At 39.2% G+C, this 27,662-nt stretch overlaps 1 protein-coding gene across 3 annotated transcripts; it reads left to right on the top strand.

Annotated features, from left to right (window-relative positions):
* Nucleotides 1-3,670: 3,670 nt before the first annotated feature.
* gga3a (golgi associated, gamma adaptin ear containing, ARF binding protein 3a) lies at nt 3,671-27,079 on the top strand. 3 transcript variants are annotated; one of them, XM_047366201.1, is made up of 17 exons: nt 3,671-3,773; nt 5,090-5,174; nt 5,330-5,405; nt 5,492-5,590; nt 6,597-6,720; nt 6,867-6,970; nt 8,414-8,494; nt 8,628-8,765; nt 9,118-9,199; nt 9,318-9,443; nt 10,335-10,541; nt 10,636-10,709; nt 10,792-11,198; nt 14,801-15,000; nt 24,272-24,441; nt 24,545-24,655; nt 25,847-27,079. In XM_047366201.1, exons 1-17 carry the CDS (start codon nt 3,737-3,739, stop codon nt 25,955-25,957), a joined length of 2,232 nt encoding a protein of 743 aa, XP_047222157.1. In that variant the 5' UTR covers nt 3,671-3,736; the 3' UTR covers nt 25,958-27,079. The 3 variants fall into 3 exon arrangements, with proteins under 3 accessions (XP_047222157.1, XP_047222159.1, XP_047222158.1); XM_047366202.1 differs by lacking the exon at nt 5,090-5,174 and having other exon boundaries at nt 3,707-3,773; XM_047366203.1 differs by lacking the exons at nt 5,090-5,174; nt 5,330-5,405; nt 5,492-5,590 and having other exon boundaries at nt 3,680-3,773.
* Nucleotides 27,080-27,662: the final 583 nt, after the last annotated feature.

Below are 27,662 nucleotides of genomic sequence, written 5' to 3' on the forward strand. Positions count from 1 at the left end.
AATGCTCTTATGTTGTATTTTATTTGTTCAAATGTCTGTTGGATGTCTTGCTTTATCTTTTATTTATTTATTTAAGCATGTACACTTTTTAAATGGGCTTCCTAAATAAATTAGATTTGTATTTGAATAATCTTTTTGAGAATTGATCTTAATGTTATTTTAACTAGCCATCGCATGGAGTAATGGACTACTAAAACTATTAAAATGTCTATGGACTCTCACAAGATGGTGAGGAGTCATATGTAAATATTTTACTTTTCTGGCTCTATCGTTAGCAGTTTTGGCTAACAAATGAAAGTAGCATAATACATAGACTAGTCTCAAGGCTTAGAGGCCGGTACGCATTAACTTCACCTTCATCTCCACTGTAGCCTTTTTACCACCACAAGAAAAACAAAACACCGTGAAATAAACAATATTTAGATTGTTTCATCCTAAACTAATTTTCTCTGCCCAAAAACACTACCTCATGCATGAATTGTTCTGAAGAACAGGGGGATGGGAGGTCCGAAAGGGTGATGAATTAAGTAGGGAAGGTGGCAGCCCAGTCTGGCCACTGGGTTGCATGGCGGACGGTGAACAAAGAAGCCATGGCTGCCGCTCTTCTGGGGAAATCTCTGGATTAGATTCCTTTTCTGCAGAAGTTCAGGTAGAAGCTCTGCTGTGGGGAAGGAGCTATGGAGGGATGGCTGTAGCACAGCAGAGCAAGAAGGGGCGGGGACCTATAGTCCATGGTACAATGGGACAACAATGACGGCGGATAAACCTCTATGGCACATTCAATTATCTTAAGCCAGAACGACAGTATGCACTGTAGAGGGGAGGGGTGAGAGCAGTGTGTACACGAGCATGATTGACACTGCTAAGACATTCCTCCTGGCTCTGATTGATTGGTTCTGACCGGGAATGGTGTGTTTCTGCAAATTACTGTAGGACCACTGGGAAGGACCAGAGGAGCTAATTTTTTTCACAGATTATCTGTCCATATTTTACTGTCAGGACATAGTGACAATTTAAACCAAAATGTAAAAAATACAGTTTAACAAAACTTACCTACTGCAACTTTAAAGGACCTGTAGCTACAAGTCACATCTCCAAAACGTAATACCACAGAATTTCCGATCTGGAACATGGCTCTGCATTGGTGTTAGGGATGATTTTAAATTGACCATAGACATAAACATTTATTTAAAGAAAGAAACTCAACTTCAGAGATATCAAAACAACTAATACCTTGGTTAAAATAATATCCTTGACTATATGTGTTCTTAGCTGCACTGTATCACAGTTGGTAGCACTGTTGCTTTGTAGCAGGAAGGTCCTGGGTTCAAATCTGGCCTGAGGTCTTACTGCATGGACCTCTGCATGTTTTCCCTGTGCTTATGTGGGTTCTCTCTGGGTATTCCTTCTTACTCGCAAAGCCCCAAAACATGACTGTTGGGTTAATTAAGTCATCTAAATTATCCTTATGTGTGAGTGTGTTTATGCGTGGATGTTTGTCCTGTGTGTCTCTGTGTTGCCCTATGATGGACTGGTGACCTGTCCAGGGTGTACCCCATGTCTTGCCAAATGGCTGCTGGAGATAGGGGTAAAGATGATGGATGGATGGATATGTTACAGGAAGGGTAGAAGTGTTATTTTATGTTAAAGGAAGCATTATACATCTGGCCTAGTCATTAAATACATTATCTCATACTAGACAGTAAGAGACAGTTTAATGAACAGTTAATAAATAGCAAAATGAGCAAAACTGTCTCGACATTATTATTGGAAATATAACAGGGTTGTTGAATGGAAGCTGTAACTGAAATAAATGATTACAGAATGTTAATCTGCAATATACATTTCACCCCAGGCTAGGAAAAAGCTGTCAATTTTCATTTCTCTATAGCACATTTACCTTGTCAACATTTAATGTCAAAATAAACCTTCATTACTCTGACAGATTGTCCTTGTTTTAAGGAGAAGGTCCTTCCACAAAATAGTCTAAATTGGTCAAGTGAAATGAGAAAATATATATAAAAAACAATTAATAAAAAGGAAAAAAATAAAAATTGGCATGTGCTCATGTATCCACCCCCAAAAACGTTCTGATGCGACCAGTTACCTTCACAAGTCACAAAATTAGTGAAAGTACACCTGTGTGTAATCTGTGTCACATGAACTGTCAGTATAAACACACCTTTTCTAAAAGGCACCAGAGGCTGCAGCACCAATAAACAAGAGGCATCACTTCATGAAGACCAAGGAGCTCTCCAAAAAGTCAGGGACAAAGTTGTTGAGAAGTACAAGTCCGGGTTAGGTTATAGAAAATATATATCTTTGATGTTTCTCCAGAGCATCATCAAATCCATACTCTTCAAATGCAAAGCACATGGTATCTAACAAACCAGCCAATAGAGGGCCACCCACCAGAACTCACAGAACGGAAGAGCATTAATCAGAGGCAGCACAGAGACCAAAGGTTACCCCAAAGAAGTTGCAGAGTTCCACAGCAGAGAATGGACTATCTGTCCATAGGACCACAATGAGCTGTACACTCCATTGGGCTGGGCTTTGTGGAACAGGGGAAGAGTTATTTTATACTTAATTTTATATATCTATAAAGATTAAAGATAAACATAAAGATTTTTTATTCTGCATGAACATACTGTGGTTCTATTTTGCACCTTTAAAATACAATTATTAATCTTACTTAATGCAGATGGTTGAACTTTTCTTGTGAATTTTGTCTACACATGCCAGGTTTCCCAAAATTAATATGTTTAACATTTAATTAAAGATAAAACTGCTTATTCTTCCAAATATGCACATTTTCAAAAATGGCTCTTTTGAACTGCTCTCTGAAGTGAACGGATCCTGAAGATTCTTTTCCCTTAAAATAGCTATTAATCTCATCACTAATATGAGTTTGTTTATTCTACTTACTTACTTACTTATAAGAATGAAATGAAATCATTCTGAAATCATCGACATTTTTATTGATTTTCGTAACTCAGTTCAAATATATATATATATATATATATATATATATATATATATATATATATATATATATATATATATATATATATATATATATATTGCACAGAGAGGGACCTGTCCTCTCAATGATTGTGTAGGCTATGAGAGTCCCATTAAAAAAACCTTTCTATATTAAAAACCCATTTTTATTGCTCTTATGTAAAACTCAAATTTAATGAGAAAAAAATTCAATCCAATCGTATAGACAGATTCAAAGTTAATCACATACATTAGAACTCATAAAAGTTTTCTAAGGAAACCCAGATTGCATCAAGTCAGCTTTGTAGCAGTCCCTCAAACAGCATACATGTAGCAAGAGGTGGAAGGAAAACTCCCCTTTAACCGGAAGAAACCTGCAGCATTTTATTTATTTTTTGTTTATCTATCTATCTATCTATCTATCTATCTATCTATCTATCTATCTATCTATCTATCTATCTATCTATCTATCTATCTATCTATCTATCTATCTATCTATCTATCTATCTATCTATCTATCTATCTATCTATCTATCTATCTATCTCAGCATACAACTCATCAAAAATGTGTAAATAAAATCAGTTAAAGTCTGTAAAATTAGATAGCAAAGATTTTATTCCCAGATTTTACCCACAAAAATGACCGTGGCCAGAGTAAGTACAGGATCCTATTTGTCTCGAGGCACGTGAAAGCAGCAGGGGTCACGCGGTGTTTCTTTCTGAGAGAACAAATATGGCGGACGATGGAGAGTCATTGGAATCTTGGCTTAGTAAGTTCATAGTTCGTCGTCTTTTGTCTCGCCTTGTGATCGTGCTACTGGTGTGCATGTATGTGCTCTATATCCATATCTATCCGAATGATCAGTTAGACTCCCGTGACATGACTGTAGCTGAATATTAGCTCGCTAGCTGCTATGTTGTTAGGAGAGGCTAACTGAGCTAACAGCAGATGACGAGTCTCACAAGCTAAACTCCCGTTTGTTTACCTTAACATGTTACTCGACATTAAATTGCTGCAAAATGTAATGAGTGAATTATCCCGGGACGATCAATTTTAGCATTGGCTTTTTTAAAAAAATGTAAAATATCTTCGACCATTAGAAAAGCAGGATGACTCTTTAAGGAACAGATGACAGGGTGACTGGGTTGTCTTGAAAGGGTGTAAGCTGTCTGCCCCCGTTCCCCCCGATCCCTTGGCACCTCCTTCAGGTAGTGGTTAAAATGTTCCACTTAAAAATATGTCACTCCAAGGGGCAAATACATTAGTTATTACAAATTCTTTTATGGAAACAAACATGACTTTATACCCCCTAGTAAACATCAGATGTTGGAATACAATGTTTTTATAGTGCTTTGGAAGAAGAAGACATGCAAACTATAGCCCATTGACATGTATCAATCTTCTTTAATGTATTTAAAAGGAACTTAGATCATTTTGAGTGTACTGCCAGGATATTACCCTTCATTGAATCTGGTTGAATCCTGTGACCAAAAACAATAGCTTCTCTCTCTTCTTCATTAAGCTGGGGGAATTTCTGAACAAATGCACCCATTTTGGACTCATTGAATAACTGCTCATTTGTTGACACAGAAACATAACCTTGTGTGTTTATAAGTATATGTATAATAAAAGATATTGCATTACTCTGTAGTATACTTCAAGTGTACTAATCTTAAAACATACTAAAGGTATACTGACAGTTAGTCTACAAGTATACTGTAGGATAAACAGTTTTGAAATACTTGGTACCATGACGTATCACAAGGCTAATGCATCAAAATATCTCCAGTAGACATTACAAGGTTTTCCCCCTATGCTGTTCTTGTAGGAACATTCAGATTTGACATTACACTGGTTATTGGGCCATTCAAATATACTTACTGAGATAATATTAACTTTTGTGAAGGTATTTGTGACCAAGTGTGCTCATGAGATTCTGAAGGCTTCTAAGCCATTTCCCTTCTTCGCTACATCATAGAAACAACTGGGGGACCCTACCTTAGAAGCATATGGTTAAGGGCTAAATTGAGGGGCAAGGGGTGGAATGAGATTCAGCCTTTGAGTTTGTATTTTCTCTTTTTTCAGACAAAGCCACCAATCCCTCCAACAGACAGGAAGACTGGGAATATATAATGGGTTTCTGTGATCAGATTAATAAGGAGCTCGAAGGGTATAGTCACATTCATTCAACAAGCTCAGTCTATCTTTTAGCATTCAGCCATTGAATTAAATAAGTGGTCTCGCTGTTGTAAGCACGCATGCCTTTGTATAAGCTCTGGTATTGAATATTCCTTTTCCATTCTTACGTAATGTGATATTTTTCAGTCATCAAATATCTGTCAGACTGCTGGCGCACAAGATTCAGTCCCCTCAGGAATGGGAGGCAATGCAAGCATTAACGGTGGGCAGCTTCATTTCTTCAATGTGCTTTTTCTTTCCGTTACGCCCTACAGCACAAAGCTAATGGGGCTGGGTGTTCTTCCATAGGTTCTTGAAGCGTGTATGAAAAACTGTGGACGGCGGTTTCACAATGAAGTTGGCAAATTTAAGTTTTTGAATGAGCTAATAAAGGTGGTCTCACCTAAGGTAGGTAACATTATCACTCAAAGCCACAGTAATCATGATGATCATGGCTGCACAATATGTCAAGTTGCCGCTGTCATATAAAATTTCAATGTATCGCTGTAGCAAAGGACTGCTTGGACGTAAGATATAATAGACTTTTAAATTTCAGGTGCCAGTAATTAAAATTCTGCGTATTTGGCCATTTGTGCACTTAAGATGTTTGTGATCAAGATCCTCAAAGGTCATGGAGACATTGATGATGGAAAAGAAGAAGGGTATTGAGTAAAATGTGGGTTAACTGCAATTAATATCACCTTTTGTTATATTCAGCAGTCAAATCTTAGGGTTTTCATAAATCAAGCATTGGTTGAAATTAGATTTTCTACAGAATAACCTTATCTGCTAACAGAAAAGCAACAACTTACTATATAACACATTATCACAGTTTTGATAAAGTTAACTATTACAATTATTTATTTTTTTGATTATGGTACATACACTAACCCAAAAATATAACAAACACTCACTAAATGTAGCAGTAGTCTTCTTGTATGCAGAAAGTGGCAACTTTTTACTGTTCAGCTCTTGGTGTTAACATTTGTGTTACAAGCTGATGTGAACTGATGTATGTATGTTTGCCCAGGTGGCCTGTAGTCAACTGCTTAACAAACCTGCAGACATTTGCATTTTGCCAATTTCTTCTAAAAGTGTGTTAACAAAATAAAAAATCGCGGGGCGCTCTTGTAGTTTTTCTTCCATGTCTTGCCTGTGTGTTTCGTAACCGGTATCATTTCAAAATAGCCACATTTGTTTAGTATTTTTTTTCAGCAAGGGAAAAGTGTCACAGTCTTCTTTCAGCCAGCTGACCAGTATTGTGCAGCAACCCGTGGGGGAGGGGCAGTGTGGCTGTGCTCTATATACCAGTAACCGGCCGGTGTTTATTCTTTATATCGTGCAGCCCTGGTCGTGATGATTTTACATGCACTGATGTTTGGTTATTTTAAGCCAGACTCATAACTGTTTTCAGTACCTCGGAGACAGAGTGTCGGATAAAGTGAAGACGAAGGTCATAGAGATGCTGTATACTTGGACTGTGTCTCTTCCTGATGAAGCAAAGATCTGCGAGGCGTATCAGATGCTGAAATCCCAGGGTAAGATATCAGTGGCTGAGCACTTCAAGTAATCTAAATTTGTTGTGGCTCCAATAAACAAATATCAACACAATGTCAACAGGTGTGGGTTTGATTGGAGTTTTTAATGGTGTGTCCTTTCAGTCATGTGGCTTTTTTTATTTTAGGTATTGTTGTAGTTGATCCAGAAGTCTCCTCGGATGCCACATTAATCCCCTCCCCTTCTCCACGTCCCAAGAATCCTGTATTTGATGATGAAAAAAAGAGCAAGGTCAGTGGAACTCATCATGTTTCTGTGTGAATACTTCAGACTTACTGCTATAAATACAGATTTAGTTTTTCATCCAGGAATAGTGGCTTGAAAAGCTTTTGAGTGCCTGGTGGAGGAATTTTTAGCATTTCCTCTCCTTGTCAGAGGACATCCTGATCAGAGGTCCAAACCACCTCAGCTGACTCTTTTCTGTGTAGAGGAACAGCAGCTCTACTCCAAGTTCCTGCTAGATGTCAGAGCTCCTCGTCCTCTCTTAGACTGGGCTCAGCCACCCTACAGTGGAAGCTCATATCAGGTGCTATTTCCTCTGGTTATTCATATCTCATGACAATGACACCAGTAAAGTGTAAAGAGCTTCCCTCTTTACACTCCGTTCTGTCTTCACACGACAGAACAGACGTTTGACTTCCTAAGCCCCAAATAAACTCGGTGTATCAACAAGGTGAACTTTTATTTTCGGTATTTAAAGAAAAATAATACAAATTGCATGATCTTAAAATCACATCAGTACTTTACAACTTGAGGCAGTAAGCTGTGTAGCAGCCTAGTGTTTCTGTTTTTGATGTTGCAGCCTGATTGCAACAGTTCAAAAAGTCCATGGAGAAAGTGTGAAGAGTCTCTGTCTGTCTTTAGAACCTCGTTCCGAGAGCTGCTCTGAAACAGATCTTACACAGAGGGAAAGGGACTCCCCTCAGCTCCTCTCTGTGCCCTCTGAGGGGCTCCCTTCTCTGCCATACTGGATTCTCATCATGCAACTCTATCCGGCAAGATCATGGGTTGGTGTGGGCCATCAGAGCATTCAGCAGAGTTTGCAGAACCAAAGGGGAGTGGATTGTAACTTGGCAACATTTTCCTGAGCAAAATGCAGGCCGAGCATTTGGCCTTGCAAATTAGCTGGAAGAAAGGCGTTTTGTGGATAGGTTTTCTGCAGATGTCAGTATGTAATGGGAGTGGGGAAGCCCTCAGAGGAAAGACAAGGTATTCAACACAGTTAAGAAAGAATGAGCAGTTTTTCTGTTTTTATTTTTAAAGACCTTTTTACCAGCCTCTGAATCTGTAAAGTCAAAGTAAAGGAACAAAACAAAACAACATTATTGTTTAGATTTGTTTTTGTCCTTTGAAACAGAAACCCTTTATTACCGCTCTGAACATTCTGACACTTTGAAAGGATCCAAAGTGGCTATAGATTTTTCTCTGCCCTTTATTGAGTAAAAGCTTTCTGTTATAGCAGCAGACTGAAGAAGGCCAAATTCATATTCATCCTCGACGCAAACAAGACCAACTGTGTGTTTACATTGCGCTGACAGCAATTGATCGATAGATAGGCTTGGCAGGACATCTATTTTTTATTCTTTTTACCAGGGGGATGACATCCTTACTACTGCACGCTTAATCTGAGGGAAAGAGTCTGACTGATTTAAAGGTTTTCTTATTCCCCTGCAGAGATTAGCAGAACTTCTGAAAAGCAAAAAGCCAGAAGATCTTCAAGAGGCGAATCGGCTGATCAAGAATATGGTGAAGGAGGTGTGTTTAGCTCATATTTCATTCCAGCTACTTTCATCCGCACACAATTGAAGCATTTTACTCCATTCTGTTAAAGGTGCAATGTTAAGATTAATAGCTGTTATTAGAAATGCATCCTTTCTGTGTGTCACAGGATGAGGTGCGATCACAAAAAGTCGCAAAACAAAAAAGCACACTGGAGGCCGTCAACAGCAGTGTGAAGCTCCTTAATGAGATGCTCGCTCACTTCAGCCCTGAAGACTCCACTGAAGCAGATAAGGAGCTTATAAAGGTTTGTTCTGAGTGATCAGAGATAACGAAATATTTTCATGTGTTTCTATGGAATAATTAACCTTTCTGGAAGCAATATTGTAAATTTCTAAATGTTGTACATATGATCACGTGCCACAAGCAGACCACGGTCTGAGTTGGATCTCACTAATGACTTGTTTCAAGTTTAAAAAATGTTTTCAAGGAAATAGCTTTTTATTGTGGATATGTATAAAATGAAAAAGATTTACCGAATAGAGAAAAAATGTTGCTTCTGTGTTTTTTACTTGGAGAACTGCAAAAATCTTTAGTGTTTTTATATACTGTTAGTTTCAGATTGTGAATCTAAAGTTTTGAAGTCTCTTGGTTTCCAGGAATTGTATAGTGACTGTGACAAGCTCAGACAAACCGTATTTAAACTGGCTACGGAGACTGAGGATGATGACAGCAGCTTGGGTAAGAACTTCATGCTCTTCTTACTTCTGCTTGTATCTGTTTTTAAACCTAACAGAACCAAGCTAAGCTTTTTAAAATCCTGATTTTTGCCCCCATGTTTTTTAAATCCACATACCAGGAGAGATCTTGCAGGCCAATGATGACCTCTCCAGTGCAATTAACTCCTATAAGAAGATTGTAGAAGGGCAGTCAATCAGTGGAGACCCTGAAGTTGCACAAGGAACCCAAATGCCAGTCACACAAGGTAAAGTCTGGATATGTTAATACTTTAAGTGTGGGGTGGATGTAATGTAGCAGGTTTTAAGTATTGTAAACTCTAACCTGCTCTGATATACTAATAGATGTGTTGCATCTTGTCTCCACTAAGGCCTGCAGAAATAATGTGGTTTAATACATGTTTAACCCAAAAAAACAGTCTGTGCAAATTGCTGATATACATGAGAACTCCCTTAGACAAAGTCAGTCATTACTTGTTGCTAAAAGCACGGTTGTTGCCCTCAGTTCCTTTGCTTTGTAACCTTCTGAGATACACAAAGTACAAACTATGAAAGAATTTCAGCCTTTGAAATCACTCTTTTCTGGTATTTAAAATATTTCTTTTTAAAATGTATTTTATTGTTGTGCCTAATTGTACAGCCTTGAATATAGGACTGCAAAGAGAGATTCGTTTTTTTCTTCTGCTCTCCTTCTCTCTCTTGCCTTTCTTTTTCTTTTTTGCTTAAACCTGACCTTAGTGGAGATATCTACTATAGACGTATAAAATTTGCCTTTATTTTAAGTTAAGTTATTTTTCGGCTCTATTGGCCTTCATCTAGGGGCTCATCATATACAAGGCCGGCTTTTTAACGTGGGTCGTGCACTTAACCCCCTACGCCACCAGCACCGCACCCAAAAATTAGCCTTTATAGAACTGAGCTGCAGTCTTGAATCTGGAGAGACATGTAATGTTAACATGAAAATGTGAAGGAACGCTGCATTTAGCCCCCACTTTGACACCCCCAGTGAAACCTCAACCCTGTATATGATGAGCAGAGGTTGTTTTTTTCAAGTTTCTTTGAGAACTTATTGAAAGCAGAAATAGATTTCATAACACTCTTTTCTTGCACTGATTTATTTTCACTTCTCCCTCTGATAGGGTTCGGAAACACAAACAAGTCAGAGATTCTTATTGACCTGGTGGGTCTTGACACCAAGAGTCCTTCTCAGCATGAACCTCAAGCATCTTCTCTCGTTTTTTCGGGTGACTTGCTTTGCGGATCAACGACCACTGAGCTTCAGTCTGAGAGTGTTGCTGCGCCTTCTGCCGCCCTCTCACTGCTGGACGAGGAGCTGCTATCTTTAGGTACAAGCCTCGTTATAAGGTTAAATCTTCTTTCTTTATTGTTCGTTTTGACGATATTTTTGTTCTTATAAAGCAAATTTGTATAAATTCACAGGCCTTAATGATCCTGGCCCTGTATTCAATGAATCAAGCACCTCAAATCAGAGCAATCATTTACCACCTTCACAGGTATTTAAAGACTAAAACATCTGATGCATTTCACCTTCTACTTTACTGAAAATTGACCCTAATTTGACTGAATGTATTCCAGGACTCCGGTCAACATTTGGCTCTTTTTGACGCCAGTTTGCCTGCCTTTAATGCACTTTCGACACCTTCGCTCTTTCAACAAGCCCTTTCTACAACGCTAGCATCAGTGACTTCTACCAAAACAACTACAACTTCTTCTGCCTCAAAATTCCCCTGCCCTGCCTTTTCAACGCTTCCAGCTGCTACCGCTTCGGATTTGCCAGCGTCACTCATATTCGCACAGCCGCTTGCCCCAGCTCTGATCACCGTGGCACCAGCAGGTCCTTCACCGTCGCACAGCATGACCGCACCAGCTCTCTCGACCAGCGGTCAACATGTCTCCTTACCTGGAGTCTTTCAGCCTGGTCCATCCTCTCTCAGTCACAATTTACACGACCTCACCATGCTGGATTTGGGCAGTGCTGATATGTGAGTACCATTCAATTCTAATATCACACTTTTAATGATGTGCAAGCTCTGGAAATGGTGCTCACCTGTCCTTCATCTTGGTGTTGCTCTGCAGGGATTAGGTGAGTATAGAAAATTGATGGATGGATAAAAAGGGATATTCTTTCTGGGGGCCTAACGTATTTTACCGTGGCAGCATTTCTTTTAAGCGAGGAGCTGGAAAAAAAACCCAAAAATGTTGAGCCACCTTGAATGTTTTAATCACCAGATAATTACAGAAGTAATCAAAGCCACTGCTTCAAACAGCTTTCTCCAGCTTACTAATGCATCGGATTTATTTGAAAGAAGGCACCAAAATCCTAATCATAGGTTAAAAAAAACTTAAAAACAGCATGGGCTTCTAAAATAAATAATGTTGGCATTAATATTGGTCATTGAACACCTTAGATTTCAATTATCGTTATTGGGAGTAAAATAAAATAAAAATAACTTCTGGTATTGATCAACCAGAATTCTAGAAAAATCCAAGTAAACATTTTGGAAATAGATTGCATATGAAAGCGAAATACTAGGAAGTTAGCAAGGAAAATAACATTACATAAAGGAGGTGGCCTCGGGGTCAGGAGGTGGTATTCGAAAAACTGAAATGGTGTTTGTGACAACAATTAATTGGATATACATTTGGCTACTGTTGTGAGCCTCAGTGTATTTTATTGGGACTTCATCTAACAGACCAACAGAGAGTAGAGCAGGGGTCCCCAAACCCTGGACTCCGGACCCAGAGTGCGTTTTGTCCGAGTCGTAAAGCATTTTCTCATTTACTATGTAGCTATAAACATGTTATTCCTGCCGGCTGCCGTGTCTGTCTTGTGGGTCAGCAACATTCAGGTCCACACTCCAAGCCAGCTGGTGGCAGTAATGCACCGCCAGAAAACGACAAAGTAGAAGCTATGTGGGGTCCTTGAATGCTGGTTGCTAAGTTACTGTCTTGGGAGCTCAGGCTTGCTGACAGTACAATGACTTGTTGGTGCACAAATGAGTTGGTAAAAGAAGATGGCTTTGTGAAAAATACGTAAAGTGGACAATGAAAATCACACATTTAAAGATGAATGAACAGAAACACACACTTTGCTTTTAACTTCCTTAGGGTTTAAGGCCAGTCTGCCTTATATGGTTTGAATCAGTTGGACGTATAAAGAGTGGAAATCTAAAGAGACATGAAGCCAATCATAAAGGTGCGTTCAGACCAACCACAATTTTAGCGAATTTTTTGCCTTATTCGCGTGCTGTCGCTCGCCTGACATTTCGTGTGGCCAACGGGCAAACAACGCTCCTCTCGCTTCACTACGTCATCAAATAGGAGGAGCTTCTATCTGCTGCTTGCTGGCTTCAGATCAACATGGAGCGAGTCACGGTGCTTTATTTATAGAAAGCCGAACAATGCCACCGGCGTCGATGTCCATGGGTTTACCAGAGACGGAACCAGTTTGCAGAGTACCAACACCTACTCCAGGAGCAGTGTCTGGATCATGATTGCTTACAGCGGTGATGTCGTCTATCCAGAGCCCGGTTTGAGGATCTGCTGCTCCGCGTTGGGGGACGAATCAGCCTCCGGGACCAACTACAGGCACTGCAGAACGCCTGTCCATCTGTCTTTGGCGAGTAAATAAATCTCAGCTCAATAGATAAACAGCCAAATTGTACTGTCCAAATCTTCTAAATATAATAAACATTTTTGTGCCTAAATATATAGCGAGAACCGCCAAAATACACCGGGCAGAAGCTGATATGACAACAGAATGTAGCATGGTAGCATAATGGATAAGTATGAAATAACAGCTGATCAGCGATCTAGAAATTAGGCTTGCTGACATATGCATCTGAAAATTAAATACTTACGAATAAACATAGAAATACTTTGAGCAACTGCGCTCGACCATATGCAGAGGCTATAGTCCTCAAAGCGGCTGTCCAGGGTTCGAGTCCCGGACCCGGCGACATTTGCCGAATGTCTCCCCCTCTCTCTACCCCTCTTTCCTGTCTGCCTACTGTCTAAAAATAAAAAAAATAAAGGCCACTAGTGCCAAAAAAAATATCTTTGAAAAGACACGATGCGAATTGACAGAAAGTTCAGATTTTTCAACTGCAGCGAATTTCGCTTCGGGTCCCCTGCGGGTTTCGCTTCGCTCTATTTGCACTAATCGCACCGTTCGCGTTGCATCCTTTGCTTAGTGTCGCTTCACTCCTGAACGTGCCTTAATATAGGGTTAACATTTAACCCTTTGCTCCTGTCGAGTCATTTGCGTTCGGTCGGAATGTACCATACGAACTTCAACCAAAGCTATTGGCCTGGTTCTGAGAGTAGGCCTAGGAGAATAAATGAACTGAGGGGGCAGCCTGACCGAGCTACACGGATGATAACAGTCTCTTACAGTACATCAGCAAGCATACGAGTGTTCACTGCGAGTACAGTGGATGTTAGAAAAACACAAAAAGCCTTTCACTGACTGGGAAATGATCAAATAGTCCATGGAAGCTGTAGCAGAAGCACTGTAAGATGGAAAAAAGAGACAACTTGAGGAAAAGGTAAGCACATTGCCGTACCTGCCCCAAGCACAAGGAGAGCAGAACTGTTGTACCAAGATCCACAGACCCAGCTGGACTGTACCATTCAAAGTGCGTTTTTAATATTGGTACTTAAATCGAATTGCATTTTTTTCTTCAGCAGATGATTTCATGGGCATTTGAATAATTGATCAGTAGTTAAAAAAAACAAAAAAACTGTAGTGTTAGTTAAATGTTAAATAAAAACGCAGGAAAATATATGTCAACTGACCAATTGGCATTTAGAAGGCTGTGAGTCTGTAATGCAGTATAAGTATGCATCCAAGTTGGTGTCGTGGATTGCCGCCTTGGTACTACACTTGCTCCTACTAGTACTACCTGTGAGGCTGGGGAGCATCATCTCTCACACAAGAACCATCAGCATTTTATATACATCGGGGAGAACCGGTATTTGAGCGATCCTATGAGTGCTTGAAGCCATCAAATTACTTGTTTGTGCCCACCACCTTGGCCAACAAGGTTGATAAAGCTGATTCTGTATAAATACAACGGTTGCACAACGGTTTTTAAAAACGTACTATTTTCTTACCACTTTACAACTATGGACTGCTCTTTGTTGGTCTATCGCATAAAATCCCAGTAAAACACAAAGAAGTTTGTTAATGTAACGCGACAGAATCATAGAAAAACATGCTGGTTGAAGAACGATGGTGTGAAACTTTGTGTTGTGTTTCTTTACAACTTTACCCTGCTTATCTACATCTAGATCTTTTAAAGGCACCCAATGAGACCTTAAATCCTCCACAGTTAGAATGAGGGAGGTATTCTCTGTTAGTTTGTGAAAAGATAATAAAACTGCATCCTTGATTCTGATGTTTATATGAATATCCTAAGCAGATTGGATTTAAATATTGTAGAATACAGAACAAATTCAATTGTATAAGGAAAAGTATTTCTTTTTTCTTAATTTGCAGCACTTTAAGATTACCCCATCTTTTCCAAAAAAAATAATTTCCTACTTCCCAGAGGACTTTACTGCTGCTTTGATTTCTTTCCAGTCACGGCGGTACCTCCACTTCAGCGATGACAGCCGGGATGCAAGGATGGTCTACTCCTCCAACTCTCCGAAGTCACTCAGATGACAGCCCTCTGCTACGCTCCATGTCTCCCATTCACCCCACGAGTCAGGCTAGTCCAAGCAAAGGAGACGAGGCGTCCCTGGCTGCTGTTTTTGTTCCTTTGGAGGCCATCAAGCCAAGTGAGTTTATTAAGGAGAACCTAAAGATTTCTGTGGGTTTTCTCCTAGAAGTTGCTAACATACCTTTTCAGTTTTGGTATACAGAACAGATGTAAAACATTTTATCAGTCATGTATTCGTGATCAAAGAAGTGCTCCACAACAAAATGCTCCATTTTTCTGTCAGCCAAAAGGGCAGCTTTCAGAAGTTATGCAGCCTTTCAGAAACACACAGGTGCTTTGTACAAGGAATCGGCCTAAAAAAGAACAAACATCAAATGCTATAGTAAATAAAGCTGAACCTTTTCAAGGTTCAATGTTTGTAAAGCAAAGAGGGTTTCTGACAGTGCAGCTAAAATTAATTGCAGCAGATTATTTTCACCATCCTGATCAACTAGAATGCTCTACAGCAGTGGTTCCCAACCTTTTTTGACTTGAAATATAAACTCTAAAAGGTTCTCTGTTCATCTTCTACCTGCTTTATTTATATATGTTTTCTATCTCTTTTTTTCTTTATCCTCTTTTCTGTCTCTCCAACTTTATTTCTCCATCTTTCTGACTCTCTCTTTATCACATCTTTTATCTGCTTCTGTCTCGTTCCATCTTTCAATCTTTATCGGTTCTCTTTCTTTATCTGTCTCTCCTGTATGTATTTAATTACCAGGGGGATAATTTCACCTCCGACAACCAAGCCAGGTCAAAATGTTTTATTCTGTGGTGATTGGACTTTAGCTGCGGGTCAGGGGCAGGGCATGAAACACTTGTCTATTTTGTGTACTTGTGCTTTCACCATATGTACAAGGAGTAGGAGAGTTAGCCCTGCTGCTGCTCGCAGGAGACGAAGTTCTGCCTTCAAAACGAAATTCAGTGCTTTTAAAAACCGCAGATATCCTAACCTGCTTTCCAGGTTTAGCTGCATGTTTTTCTGTCCGCTGTCTGGATCGGGTGTTCACCTGCGTGTGAGCGCACGTATAGAAAGTAGAGTGGAAACAACGGAGGAACAGAAATCGTTCACGACGTGATCTATAAAATGAATGACATCAACTGCAAAAACTTACTATTTGTACATTCTTGGTGGGGCAGGGCGCCCCCCTTGGATAATGGTGGGAAAACGATGCCCTCAGTCAAATGTGTTAGAAAAAAATAGAATGTACAACAAAGGATTATTAAATGAAAATCATTTTATTTCATCTCTTTAACTTGAACATTTAGTTCTTAGGCATTTTATTCTTTTCAGCTCAAATTAAACATAAAGATAACTTGCTGCTAAACTGAATAAGTAATGTAAACAAATACAAAATCAACATAAATAATAAACCTGCTTTTGTTATAACATATAAGTCCCCAATAAACAGACATGTAAAGCTGAAAAATCAGGAACAGAAAACTTAATAATAGGCTCACTATATTTTAGTGAGCCTGAGTAAAGCATTTTCTCATTTAGTTTAGTTTCATGTACTTTGTTTTCATCATTTAACTGAGCTTTGATTAGGCTCCTGAGCTTGCTTGTCCTTAATTAGCCTTGATAAATCCGGAGGTGGAAACAGCTGTTACTTTTCTTTCTCTGCTGGTAACGGAGCGTTGTGCAGGTGAACTGCTCTAGTCTTTCCCATCTGTACTTGTTTTATTGCGTCTTTCTTGCTCTTTTTTGCTCTTATTTTTATCTGTATTTTGCACCTGGGCCCTAATAAAGCATCACGCAGCCAAGAATTATCTCTGCTAACTAATGATATTTATGGCGCCCGGGAACTGACATGGGGAAAAATCTATATATATATAACGTGAGCACGAAATACTAATCCGTTCCCACAAAGCAGGCATCAAGTGACCTGTGTTGCAGGAGATGTGTAGCTCATAAGTGATGGAGCTCAGCGTACGGAGGGTGTGTAAACGTGTATGTGCATACACGCGGTGGCGCTGTGTGCTGTCAGACTGGGACCACGAAGAAGAGTGTGCGTGCGGTTGTGTGTTTTGGCAGTATACACAACGGCGACCGGGGAGGAAGTTCTGCTGGCCACAGTACATTTAACGTGCAGTCAGTGTGCAGTTATTAAAAACTCCGCTGCTTTAGCAATCTTCAGCATCTCCCCTGTGTTTCCTGCCCACGGTCAGGAAACGGAAGCACCTGGCTCTCAATATTCTATTTAAATACTTCTCTGAGACTTTCCTTGCGATGCCAGACTTTTCAGAATCTCTTTGTAGTTCCTCCCCAGCCTAAAATAAAACTCCATCAGTCTATCCTTGTCCATCCAGTTGTTGTTTTGTTCCTTCATATGTTTAAGAAAGTGCGCTGTTTTAGTATTTTGTGCGCATGTTGTACTTATGTCGTGGAAACGAATTAGTATTTCATGAGCACGTATTTTCCCCATGTCAGTTCCTGGGCGCTGTAGATTTTTACCCATCATCCTGGAAATAAAATATTAAATGTTTCCACGTAGCCCCTACAATTTGCTCACGTACCAGTACGAGTACTCCCGGTTGGGAATCACTGCTATACAGCATCTCAAGTTAATGCTAGATTGTGGCTTTAAAAGCATCATATTGTGGTCATCATTGTAACTTGGGTCTGACATGTGAGGTCTTCTTCTGCAGCGCATCTGCTTCATCGTTCTGTGCTGTGCGTTCATACTTTGGTTGTAACAAGAGGTCATTTTATCTAATGTTGTCTTTCCATCATTTTCCTCTGATATCAACAAAGCATTTTTATCCACACAACTTAAGCTCACTGGAGGTTTTCTCTTTTTCGGAGCACCTCTGTAAACCTGAGAGATGAATATCCCAGCAGTTAATCTGTTTCTTAAATACTTAGACCAACCCGTCTGGTACCAACCGCTCTGGCCCATTCAAAGTCAGTTTTTCTCTATTTTGATGCTCAGTTTGAACTTCAGCAAGATGTCTGCACCACGTTTAGATGCATGAATATTGATTTTTCTTTTGTACCTGATGTCAATATTTCAAAATCAGGGCCGCCGAGCTGTAATATTTCTAGGCAATTATTTTTATTCTATTTGGCTAATGTTGTTGTTTTTTTTAAATGTGGCTTTTCTTTTTACTTTTAATCAGAATTTTGCCTTTGTTTTATTTTTCTTTGGGGACCTGGAAAAATCTTTGTTGAGCTGAAGCAGCAGTTTCTTTCCCCATCTGTCAATCAGTCGAACCCATGGAGTACTTTTAATGTAGTCAAATGTAACAAAGTGCTTTTATAGAACTTAAAACAAGAAACAAACTTGCAGCAACATTTAACAAACACACAAGTCCATGCAAGTCAATAACTTGATAATTATGACAATTATGACTGACTGAAATAAAAATTTACAGTCATGAATGAGAATAGCAGAAGACAAATACAAAATTTAAAAAAAAGATTAAACCAAAAACAGCACTGATTAGAACAATGAAGATTGATGAAATGGGTCTGCAGGGCTTATAATGTAAAAGCTAGTGAGAGAATTAGGTTGAAATAAAACCAGTAATATTTATAAAAACATAAAAAAATCATTTCAAATGCATAGATAACTGCAGAGACTTAAAAATCAGTGTGATCTCTTTCTGATCCTTGTCGGCATTATTTCAGCTGATTTCTGTAGTGGGAAGCAGAGCATCACAATGGACTGAAACAAACTAGAACTCTGACGATGTTCTTCAGGTAATGATTTTAAAAGCGTAATGAGGTCTGAGGGGGAGTTGTGGTAGAAACATTTCCACCTGACACACTTTCTTCCTCAGTGAAATTCTGCTTGGTAGAACTTAGTCCTTATTAAATTACAGCTAACTGAATGTCTGGAACAATCCAGAAGCACACAGCGATAATAAGATCATGTGTTGTAATTATGAATATATTATTTAATATGAATATTTTAATATTTATCAAATAATATTTCGGTCTGTTAAGGCTTATCCTGTGAATACCAGCCCAGTAAGGCGATGGTATTACGACAAAATCAAAAGGCTGAGCCAAGCTCTGACATTATTGAACAGCATAAACTCAAGAAATATTTCAAGAAATATTATTTTACTAGATTGAAAACTAACAACCTTTTTGGGTAAATGATCTTTAGTAGCAAGCACGTGTTCTTAGCTGTTAGCGGTTAAAGCTAACAAAAGAAGCTTATAGCTTATCATCAGAATCAAACACATACCTTTAAAATACCGTTAATAAAAGGGTTCAAATGCATAAGCATTAAGTTATGGACGATCTTCTGTGTTTAAAATCACCCTTTAAACAAAGTTTGTCCTGTGCTGAGCAGATAATCTGTTAGCACTACGATGGCTGAGTTTCAACATAAACAAAACCAAACGTCATAAAATGAAAAATGTTTAGATTATTTCATTCTAAATTACTTCTCTCTACTCAAACCTAACCTCTTACGCAAATCGTGCTGAGGAAAAGTTGTCCGGGGCGACTAAGTTTGAAGAAAGCATCCACAGTGAACAAAGGGTTAGTTTGCAACTAACCTCTGTAGCTGTGAGGTGGAGCGGCTCGTTCTGTCAGCCAGCCAAACTGCACGTTACAGCTGTAACCATGGTGATGCGGTCCCGTTGTCCTTCATTCAGACTGGGAAAACTGCTCCACTCAGTGTCGTAGAGACACGGTCTCTGCTGGGAACTCTCTGGAACACAGTTTGCTTCTGTTGACCTCAGAGAGAAAGTCAAGCAACGCTTGTACCTTAATTACCCCGTTCATGAATGAATACCGGATACACAAACAGCAGTTCATTCCTACTTAACTTAGTGCATATGATCGCGGGATCGTATGACACTCTTGGATCCAGTTTGAAGAGTTATGTCTCATTAGCACGCTTTGTCCCTTCGTCCAGTTCCTCTGGGGACCTGCGTGGAAGAGGTCAGTTTGTTGCAAAAGCGTTGATTTTATTTGGACAGTGACACAACGGGAAGTCCGCTGTTACTCCTGTTCCTGGCTGTGCTGGAAGTAGGTTAATGCGATTTATTTTGAAAGTTCCAGAAAAGTTCGTACTGGCTTTTCATTTTGTAACCATGGCTGGGGTCCCAACACATGACAAAGTTAACACTGGACTAGTGCCCCTCTGGTCCTCTTCTGGGACCTGCTGGGATTGATATTTAGACCAAAATGCAAATATAAGCCAAATATTTTGGCCGACTGACATATTACTGCATTTCATTGTTGCTTGCTGCACCTCTTTGGCTCTTGCTACCGACCTGGGCTGTGCAACTCATTGATTCACAATTGAAATTTTGGCTCTAAAACTCACACATCTGCCTAATGGTTATATTTAGTCACTTATTAGACATCAGTTAAAACTTTATTTTTTATTAAATAGCAGCTTCTTCTGGTGTTACGTAAACCTTTTGGAGACTCTTTGAAGCATGTGTTGTTCTTGCTCATCTCAACGAGCAGCAGGTCTCAGAGCTCTCACAGGTTGTAGAGTCATGCAGCAGTACCTTCCTCAATAAAGCCGGACCCATTTCCTCTTTGTCCAGAATGTTAATGAATTGTATCGGTGCTTTGGCTGATCCGGCTGGTCCTGCCAGGATCGGCCTGATTATTGCTTGATTTCCAGCAAACAAAACTTTAATCTCAAGGATTCTATTTTTTATTTGCAATGGAATCGTGGACAGGTAGACCCGATGGATCAAGCGTTTTTTAATGAATATTTACCGCAGGATTGCTGTTATTTTAATTCTCTGCAGATGTTGGGTCGAGGAGGAAGAATAATGATGTGTTTAAAAACTGTAAACGGTTGTCACCATCTTCATTCAGCAGCTTTGAAATCAGCCTGTCTGACCTTGTCAGCTCCCACACTGTGCTGTGTGCGGTGGTTTATCAGCCTCTGGAGTACAGTAAGGACTTCTCAGACCTTTTGGCAGAAATTAGGCAGAAAGCAGGACCAAGTTGTTTTCGTTGGTGATTTTAACATTCATGTGTTGTCTGTTTCAGTCTCAGTCCTTTTTAAGCCTTATTGACTTTTAATTAGGTGCAGTCTGCGATAGGTCCCACGCATGAACATGGACAGACTCTTGATCTGGCCAATAGGTTTACCTATTTTTCACCTGGTGATTAGTGATCCAGTCTTTTCTGTCCACTTGCCTGTTTTATTTGAGATTAACCTGTCCTGCATCCTGCACTAGAGATAAACCCCGGCTATGTCGTGTATTCTTCCACTGCTGGTCAGTTTTCATCTGATTTAATAAGAACTGTGCCATCCCAGAGCATGTGTGCAATAAAACAGAGTTTTATTGTCAGCTCATGGCTTTTACTCCACCTGTGAAATGGTTCTGCATTCTGTGGCCCCATAAAAAAAAAATCAGACATCCCAGAACAAGTCTGAGCCGGAGTTAAATGATGACACTCGGGCTGCCAGGAGAGACTGTAGCAGAGCTGAGCGCAGATGCAAAATGGACAAATTACACGTGTTACCGGGAAAGAAAATACCTGTCTAATGTGATTATTTCAAACAATCACAATACTTGTGTTTTGTTTAAAACTATTGATTCTTTTTCTTAATTCCCCACACACAGACTGCATTGAACTCTCGCCTGCTGCAGCATGTAAAAACGTTTTGCACTTTTTTATTGGGAAAGTCACTTCCACCCTCAGGTCTTGACCCCTCAGTCTCTGTGCTCTGCTCTGCTATTTGTGACAGCTTTGAACCTGTGACTCTGCCGTGTGCCAGAGGTGGTTAGTCATTAAAAGCCAGGAGGTTCTCCAAATGATGCTATTTCTTCTCTGATGTTTTAAAGAGGTTTCCTCGCTGTAGGGCCTTCTGTCCTTGCTCTTTTGACCTGCAGTCTGTCTGGTGTGGTACTTGACATTTTTAAACATGCAGCTGCCCAGCCTCTGATTTAGAAACTCACTCTAGACATCTGTGTTCTTGCTAATTAACGGTCAATTTCTAAACAACCACGTTTTTCGAAAATCCTTGAGAAGGTAGTCGACGACCAATTAATGGTATCCTGGAAACATCATGTTAGTGGTTTTATAGTGTGTTTTTAAATCTTTACACAGTACAGAATCAGCCCTTTTAAAGTTTTTAATGATATATTTTAAGCAACTAACTCTGTTATCCTCGTGCTTTAAGTTTTATCGACTGCTTTGACACGGTAGATCATAGGATTTTACTTTCTTTTTTGGAGCAGTGGAAGAGCATCAGCAGTACCGCTCTAGACTGGTTTAGGTCCTACTCAGCCAAGCATACTTTCTGTTTCTGCCTGGGTGACCAAGTGTTTTCCTCTGCTCCTCTCTTGCGTTGGGTCCTGCAGGGCTCAAATTAAGACCCCCTCCTCTTTATGCTGTACCTGCTTCCTCTTGGCTCTATTTTTAGACAATAGGGGATTTTCCTTCATTGTTACATAGATGATACCCAGATACATGTCCTGCTCAAGAAAAATTACTGCAACTCTCTGAGCCCTCTGTTTTCATGGCTGGATGACATTAAAGCCTGGTTGGACGTATACTTTTTGAAGCACAAAGAGAAGAAGACTGAAGTGATGGTCTTTAGAAGCTCTACTGAAACTCCCACGTAGATGTTGGTTCCGTGACCCAGTACATTAGATGAACTGATACAAACCTAGGAATCAAAGTGAATCCTGGACTGAAGTCAGACAATCAAATCAGAGCAGTTGTTAATTCCAGCTTTTTTCTATTTGAGGCAGCTGGCTAATGTAAAGCCAATTCTTATTCAGCATCTTTTCAAAACAGTAATTCATGGCTTTTTAACCACTCAGCTGGATCACTGTAACACACTTTATAAAGGAATCAGTGATTCTTATATTTCTCAGCTTCAGAGGGTACAGAATGCTGCTGTATGCCTTTTAGTTGGCACACAAAAGTTTGACCACATTTCCCCTGTTTTTAACCCTTCTGCACTGGCTGCCCGTTAATTTTCAGGATTCATTTTAACATTCCTTTATTAGCATTTTAAGCTATTTTAATGACCTTGGCCCGCCCTACCTGTCCGAGCTGATACACCCTCCCGATCTCTTAGGTCAGCTGATTCTCCTTAGAGTCCCGAAGATAAACCATAAGCTCAGAGGAGAGCAGCTCCTGTAGCGGCTCCTAAATTATGGAACGACCTCCCCTTAGACATCACACAGGCCTCTTCCATGTCTGTTTTTAAATGCCTTTTCCCTGACCTTTGACACCATCTGAGATTTTGATTTTAAATTGTTTTTTAATTCTGAAATTTAACTTTTTATCTATTTCCATTTTACTTCATTCCAACTGATTGTATGATTGTTTTAACATTTTAATGCAGAGCTGTTTTACTTATTTTTAGATCCTATTTATTTTATTATTGGGTTATTATTGTATCATGATACTGCTGTTTCATTTATTCTGTTTACGACACTTTGGTCCTATAAGTAAATCTTGTATGGTAAATAAATCTAGGCATTTTTGGTCTATTTTCTTTTTTTTTTCTGAGATCCAGAAAAAAACTCCAGCTTCTTGTAAGTTCCTAAGTGGACCATAGGGTTCACATGGGCTTCAATGCCAAACCATATCAGGAAAGTTTTTTTGTTTCAAATTTGTTCCGTTTAAACTTTAATATTCACTGGATTTTTCCCAAACATAATAAGTATTCATTTTAAATAGGTGTGATTTTGTAATAAAGCAGGTGTCAAGCAGAGCTGGTATTGATCATACGTGATGCAGTTGGTGCTGAAGCTACAGTTGCTCACAATATGGTGATCAAATATGCCACATGTGTAAATTATCAGATGAAACCTCCTGGTCAACTGCAGCTATCCATTTAAAAAAAGGTTTTATTTACCTTAAATGATCAACATACTATTGCATAATTAAACATTTTAAATTACACTAAAATGATTTTGTTATTATTGTTTCCTCTATAGACAGTTTTTCCTCTGAGTTCTGGTTTGAAACCTGAAATATTACATTATACTACCACCTACTGGTGAAACAAAACTGACTAAACTATGAAGAAGGAGATGGTTTTATTTTCCCATTGTTACTGTGACTTAAAAGCAAAGTTATAATGGAAAACAAGTGGAAAAGCATATTGTGTTTAGAATAATTTTGCAGCACTGCCTTTAATATCTGCCTGTGAGTGGGTCCTATTGTTATAGCATGTCTTTATATACGCTTTAAAACACAAAAGTACTGAATCAGCACTTCCTGAAATCCATTTATTTATTTCACATATTTACTATTAGTCAGCTGCGGTCTAAAATGTTCAATCCAACCTGAAAATCTCCGGCTCTTATCAGATAAAACATATAAATGTCCTCTTAGAGTTGTGATTCCTAGTTTTTGGTTGTCATCAGGCTTTTATTTTGTCTGTCCTGTGTTGTAGGTACGCTCTGTCCCATGACAGCGTATGACAAAAATGGTGTTCGTGTTCTGCTCCATTTTGCTTCTGACTGTCCACCCGGCAGGCCTGATGTGCTCGTGATGGTGGCGTCGATGCTCAACACGGCCCCCCAGCCTGTTACCAACATTGTTCTCCAGGCTGCTGTGCCCAGGGTAACATCTGATATCTTTTGGTGTTGCTAATAATGTCGTTTTTAAGCTATAATGAAACTTGTCAAATTTGTGCTCCTGGGTTTGTCTTCCGCCAACTCTGTAGACGATGAAGGTGAAGCTGCAGCCGCCCTCGGGGACAGAGCTGGCACCTTTTAATCCAATTCTTGCCCCTGCTGCCATCTCTCAGGTCGTGCTGCTTGCAAATCCTCTCAAGGTAGATTTCAGCCTGAAGCTGTTAATATTCTGAGGTTTCTTATGTAGCTCTGCATTTGATGACCAAACTGTTCCAGCTCTTGGCCTCTTATTTTACTCCATCTTGCAGATCATGTATCTTTACCAAGCTAGTATTTTCAGTAAATACTTTTTAAAGCCATTTTAGCTTTATGAAAAGCAAAGACTTCAGTATATTTTATTGGGATTTGATGCATAATTATGAAGTGAAAGGAAAGTGGAGCCTGCTCATGAGCATTTTTCACAAACAGGAAGTGTGGTGTGCATTTGTAGTCAGCACTTTGTAGAACCAGTTTTTGTTGCATTTACAGCTGCAGGTCTTTTGTGGTATGTCTCTACCAGCTTTGCAGATGTACAGACTGACATGTGTGCCTTTTATTTTAACAGTAAATCTAAGGCTCTGTCAGATTGAATGGAGGATGTCTGTGAACAGACAATTTCAATTCTCTGTACCGATTCTAAATTGGTTTTAGGTCTGAGCTTCGACTGGGCCATTCTTACAGTCTTTAGTCTGTTGCAGCTTCTGGCAGGTTTTTCCTCCAGGATTGTCCCATATTTAACTCTATCCACCCTTATTGACTCTTAACATTTCCCTGTGCCTGCTGAAGAAAAGCTGCCACCATCATATTTTGCTTTGATGATGATGTGTTCCATGTTTCTCTGATTAATACTCCTCTTAGCTGGCTTGTCAGTTAAGGACCTGAACGGAGGCCTTTGGCCTGGGTCTAACTAAATAAAATGTCTGGAGCTGCAAAAGTTACATGTCTCTTTAAACAAAACAGATAATGTTTTATTAATTTCTACTCTCATCAAATTTGGCAACATTTATTACTTTCATTTGTAAAAACATTAGTCAGTGCTGTCTTATTTGGCCAAAGCTATTAGAAGCCACTGTGGGGGTCCACTTGTGCCTCCAAAGCTGCAGGTTGCAGACCCCTGGTTTAGTTGGACAGCCTTGTCTTGGTTGGTTCGCAGTTCTGCTGTACTTAGTGCTGTACCAGTTAGTTTCACTGGATTTAAATTCAAATGCCCACTATATAAAATACTTTACATGTATGCACTACTATGTGCTGGTTTCTCAAATACAATCCCTATAAAATCCACTGGGGTTTGTGCTTGTAACATGATGTTTGCAAGGCGCGCTGTAAGAGAATTGTGCTTTTCTGTCTTTCAGGAAAAAGTTCGGATGAGATACAAACTGATGTTTATGCTGGGAGAGCAGTCTTTCACAGAAGTAGGGGAGCTGAATGACTTTCCACCAGCTGATAGATGGGGAGCTCTATAGTTGCATTTTCACCATTATTTAATGGCTCTATTGAAGTGTTGTATGTCAGTGCACTGCAAAGGTAAAAAAAAAGACTTCTATAGAAAGTTTGATATGATTATAAACTTGAATTAACCATAATGAGTTTGAGGTGGAACAATGCAAAAGGCATCCAAGTTTGACCGGTGGTTAGAAACCAGTCTGACCTGAACAAATGTGGATAATGGTGTTAAAGTCAGTTACTTATTAAAAAAATTGTACTAATATATTTTTCTTTCAATAAAATGTTTATGTTTAATTCTGTATGTCATCTGAATGGACCGAAAATCCAAAAAAGGCTAAAAATCCCTGATATTTGATATTTCCAATGAAATCTTTCTGTTATGTATGATTCATGCAGATGAAGAAAGCCAGGCACTCATTGGTTTATTTGAAGGCTTTAACTGAGACCTGACTTCTGGGGTTTTACACTAAGCTGTGCTTTAGCCACATACCTAACACAACAGTTTTGTTTGGTTTTCAGTATTCTCATCATTTAACCGAAAAATATATGAACAGAAGAATTGCATCAATTCACTTGCCATAAAAAAAAAAAAAAAAAATCCAAACAAACTGAAGTCATTCTAAATACTCATCTGACAGAAATTTGGTTCAGTACACATACATGTTACCAGATATTCTGACATGTATGTGCTACGTTATTAATCAACCCTGAAGTGGATATGCCAGCAGGAAATAAGGAGCTGCTGACACACTCTCAAGACAAACAGTTGTAATGTTTAAAATCAATAACAAAGCACGTATAATGTATATTTTCTTCTGTCGCTGCTTTTAGATGATAAAGAAACGCAGCTGAGGGTTAAGATCAGCGTAAATGACTTGTGTGACGGCTTCATGTTTCAAATTAGAAATGTTTTGCTCTTATGTTATTTATGTCCTGTAAACAATGAAATAAATGGTTTTGTTTTTTTGGGGGGGTGGAGGTATTTAAAAAAAAATTTATCTGTCAGTGGCATATAAAGCATTCCTTACATATTTCTTTTAAAAGTATTTATTTGGGATTGTTGAATTGTCATTGCATATTTTTGAGAAGCGTTTTCTGTGCATGGAAACAATAAAAGAGATGGATCTATTTGTATTATACTCTTTGCCTGTTTTGCCTTGTTTTCCCCCCAGCATTGTTGAAGATGGTATAACTGAAGTCAGTTTAAATAAAACTTCTCAATTAGGATGAAAATTATATACAGCCTGTCCAGCAGGGGGCGTATGTGTCCCATTAAAAAAACAAAAGTGACTCAAACCCAGCCAGTTTTGCTTTCAAATTCTTAGGATATATTTGCAACATACAAAGACAATCATATAAAATGAACCTAAAGAGAAGTTATGAATGATCGCCAGGGGTTTTCTACATAAAGTGTTACAAATAACATGCATACAGATAACGTAACGATTTTCAATTAGGAGCACAGGGTCTTTATAGCTTTTTTGCTACTGGAAGAGGACATGGTAGAAAAATAAAGTGTTAATTATTTTATAATAGATACACTTGAGGGCCTTGCCATAGACATCTGGTGTGCTCACAGGTCCGGAACAGACTGAATGAATGTTGCAGAAAGTGCCAGTGGTATCAATGTCCTTTTAAAATCTTATCAGGAACGACTTAACTGGGTAGCAATGTTGAATGATCTTTAAGGAAACCTCTTTAACTTTATTGACTAGCAAATAT

The sequence above is a fragment of the Girardinichthys multiradiatus genome, chromosome 5 (genome assembly GCF_021462225.1).
Source record: "Girardinichthys multiradiatus isolate DD_20200921_A chromosome 5, DD_fGirMul_XY1, whole genome shotgun sequence".
Classification (NCBI taxonomy): domain Eukaryota; kingdom Metazoa; phylum Chordata; class Actinopteri; order Cyprinodontiformes; family Goodeidae; genus Girardinichthys; species Girardinichthys multiradiatus.

Bases quoted from the DNA above. Each gene is read 5' to 3' on its own strand.
- gga3a (XM_047366201.1), top strand. From the start codon at position 3,737: ATGGCGGACGATGGAGAGTCATTGGAATCTTGGCTTA. The intron at 11,199-14,800 runs GTGAGTACCATT...ATTTCTTTCCAG, and splicing joins GATTTGGGCAGTGCTGATAT to TCACGGCGGTACCTCCACTT. The intron at 24,442-24,544 runs GTAACATCTGAT...CCAACTCTGTAG, and splicing joins TCCAGGCTGCTGTGCCCAGG to ACGATGAAGGTGAAGCTGCA.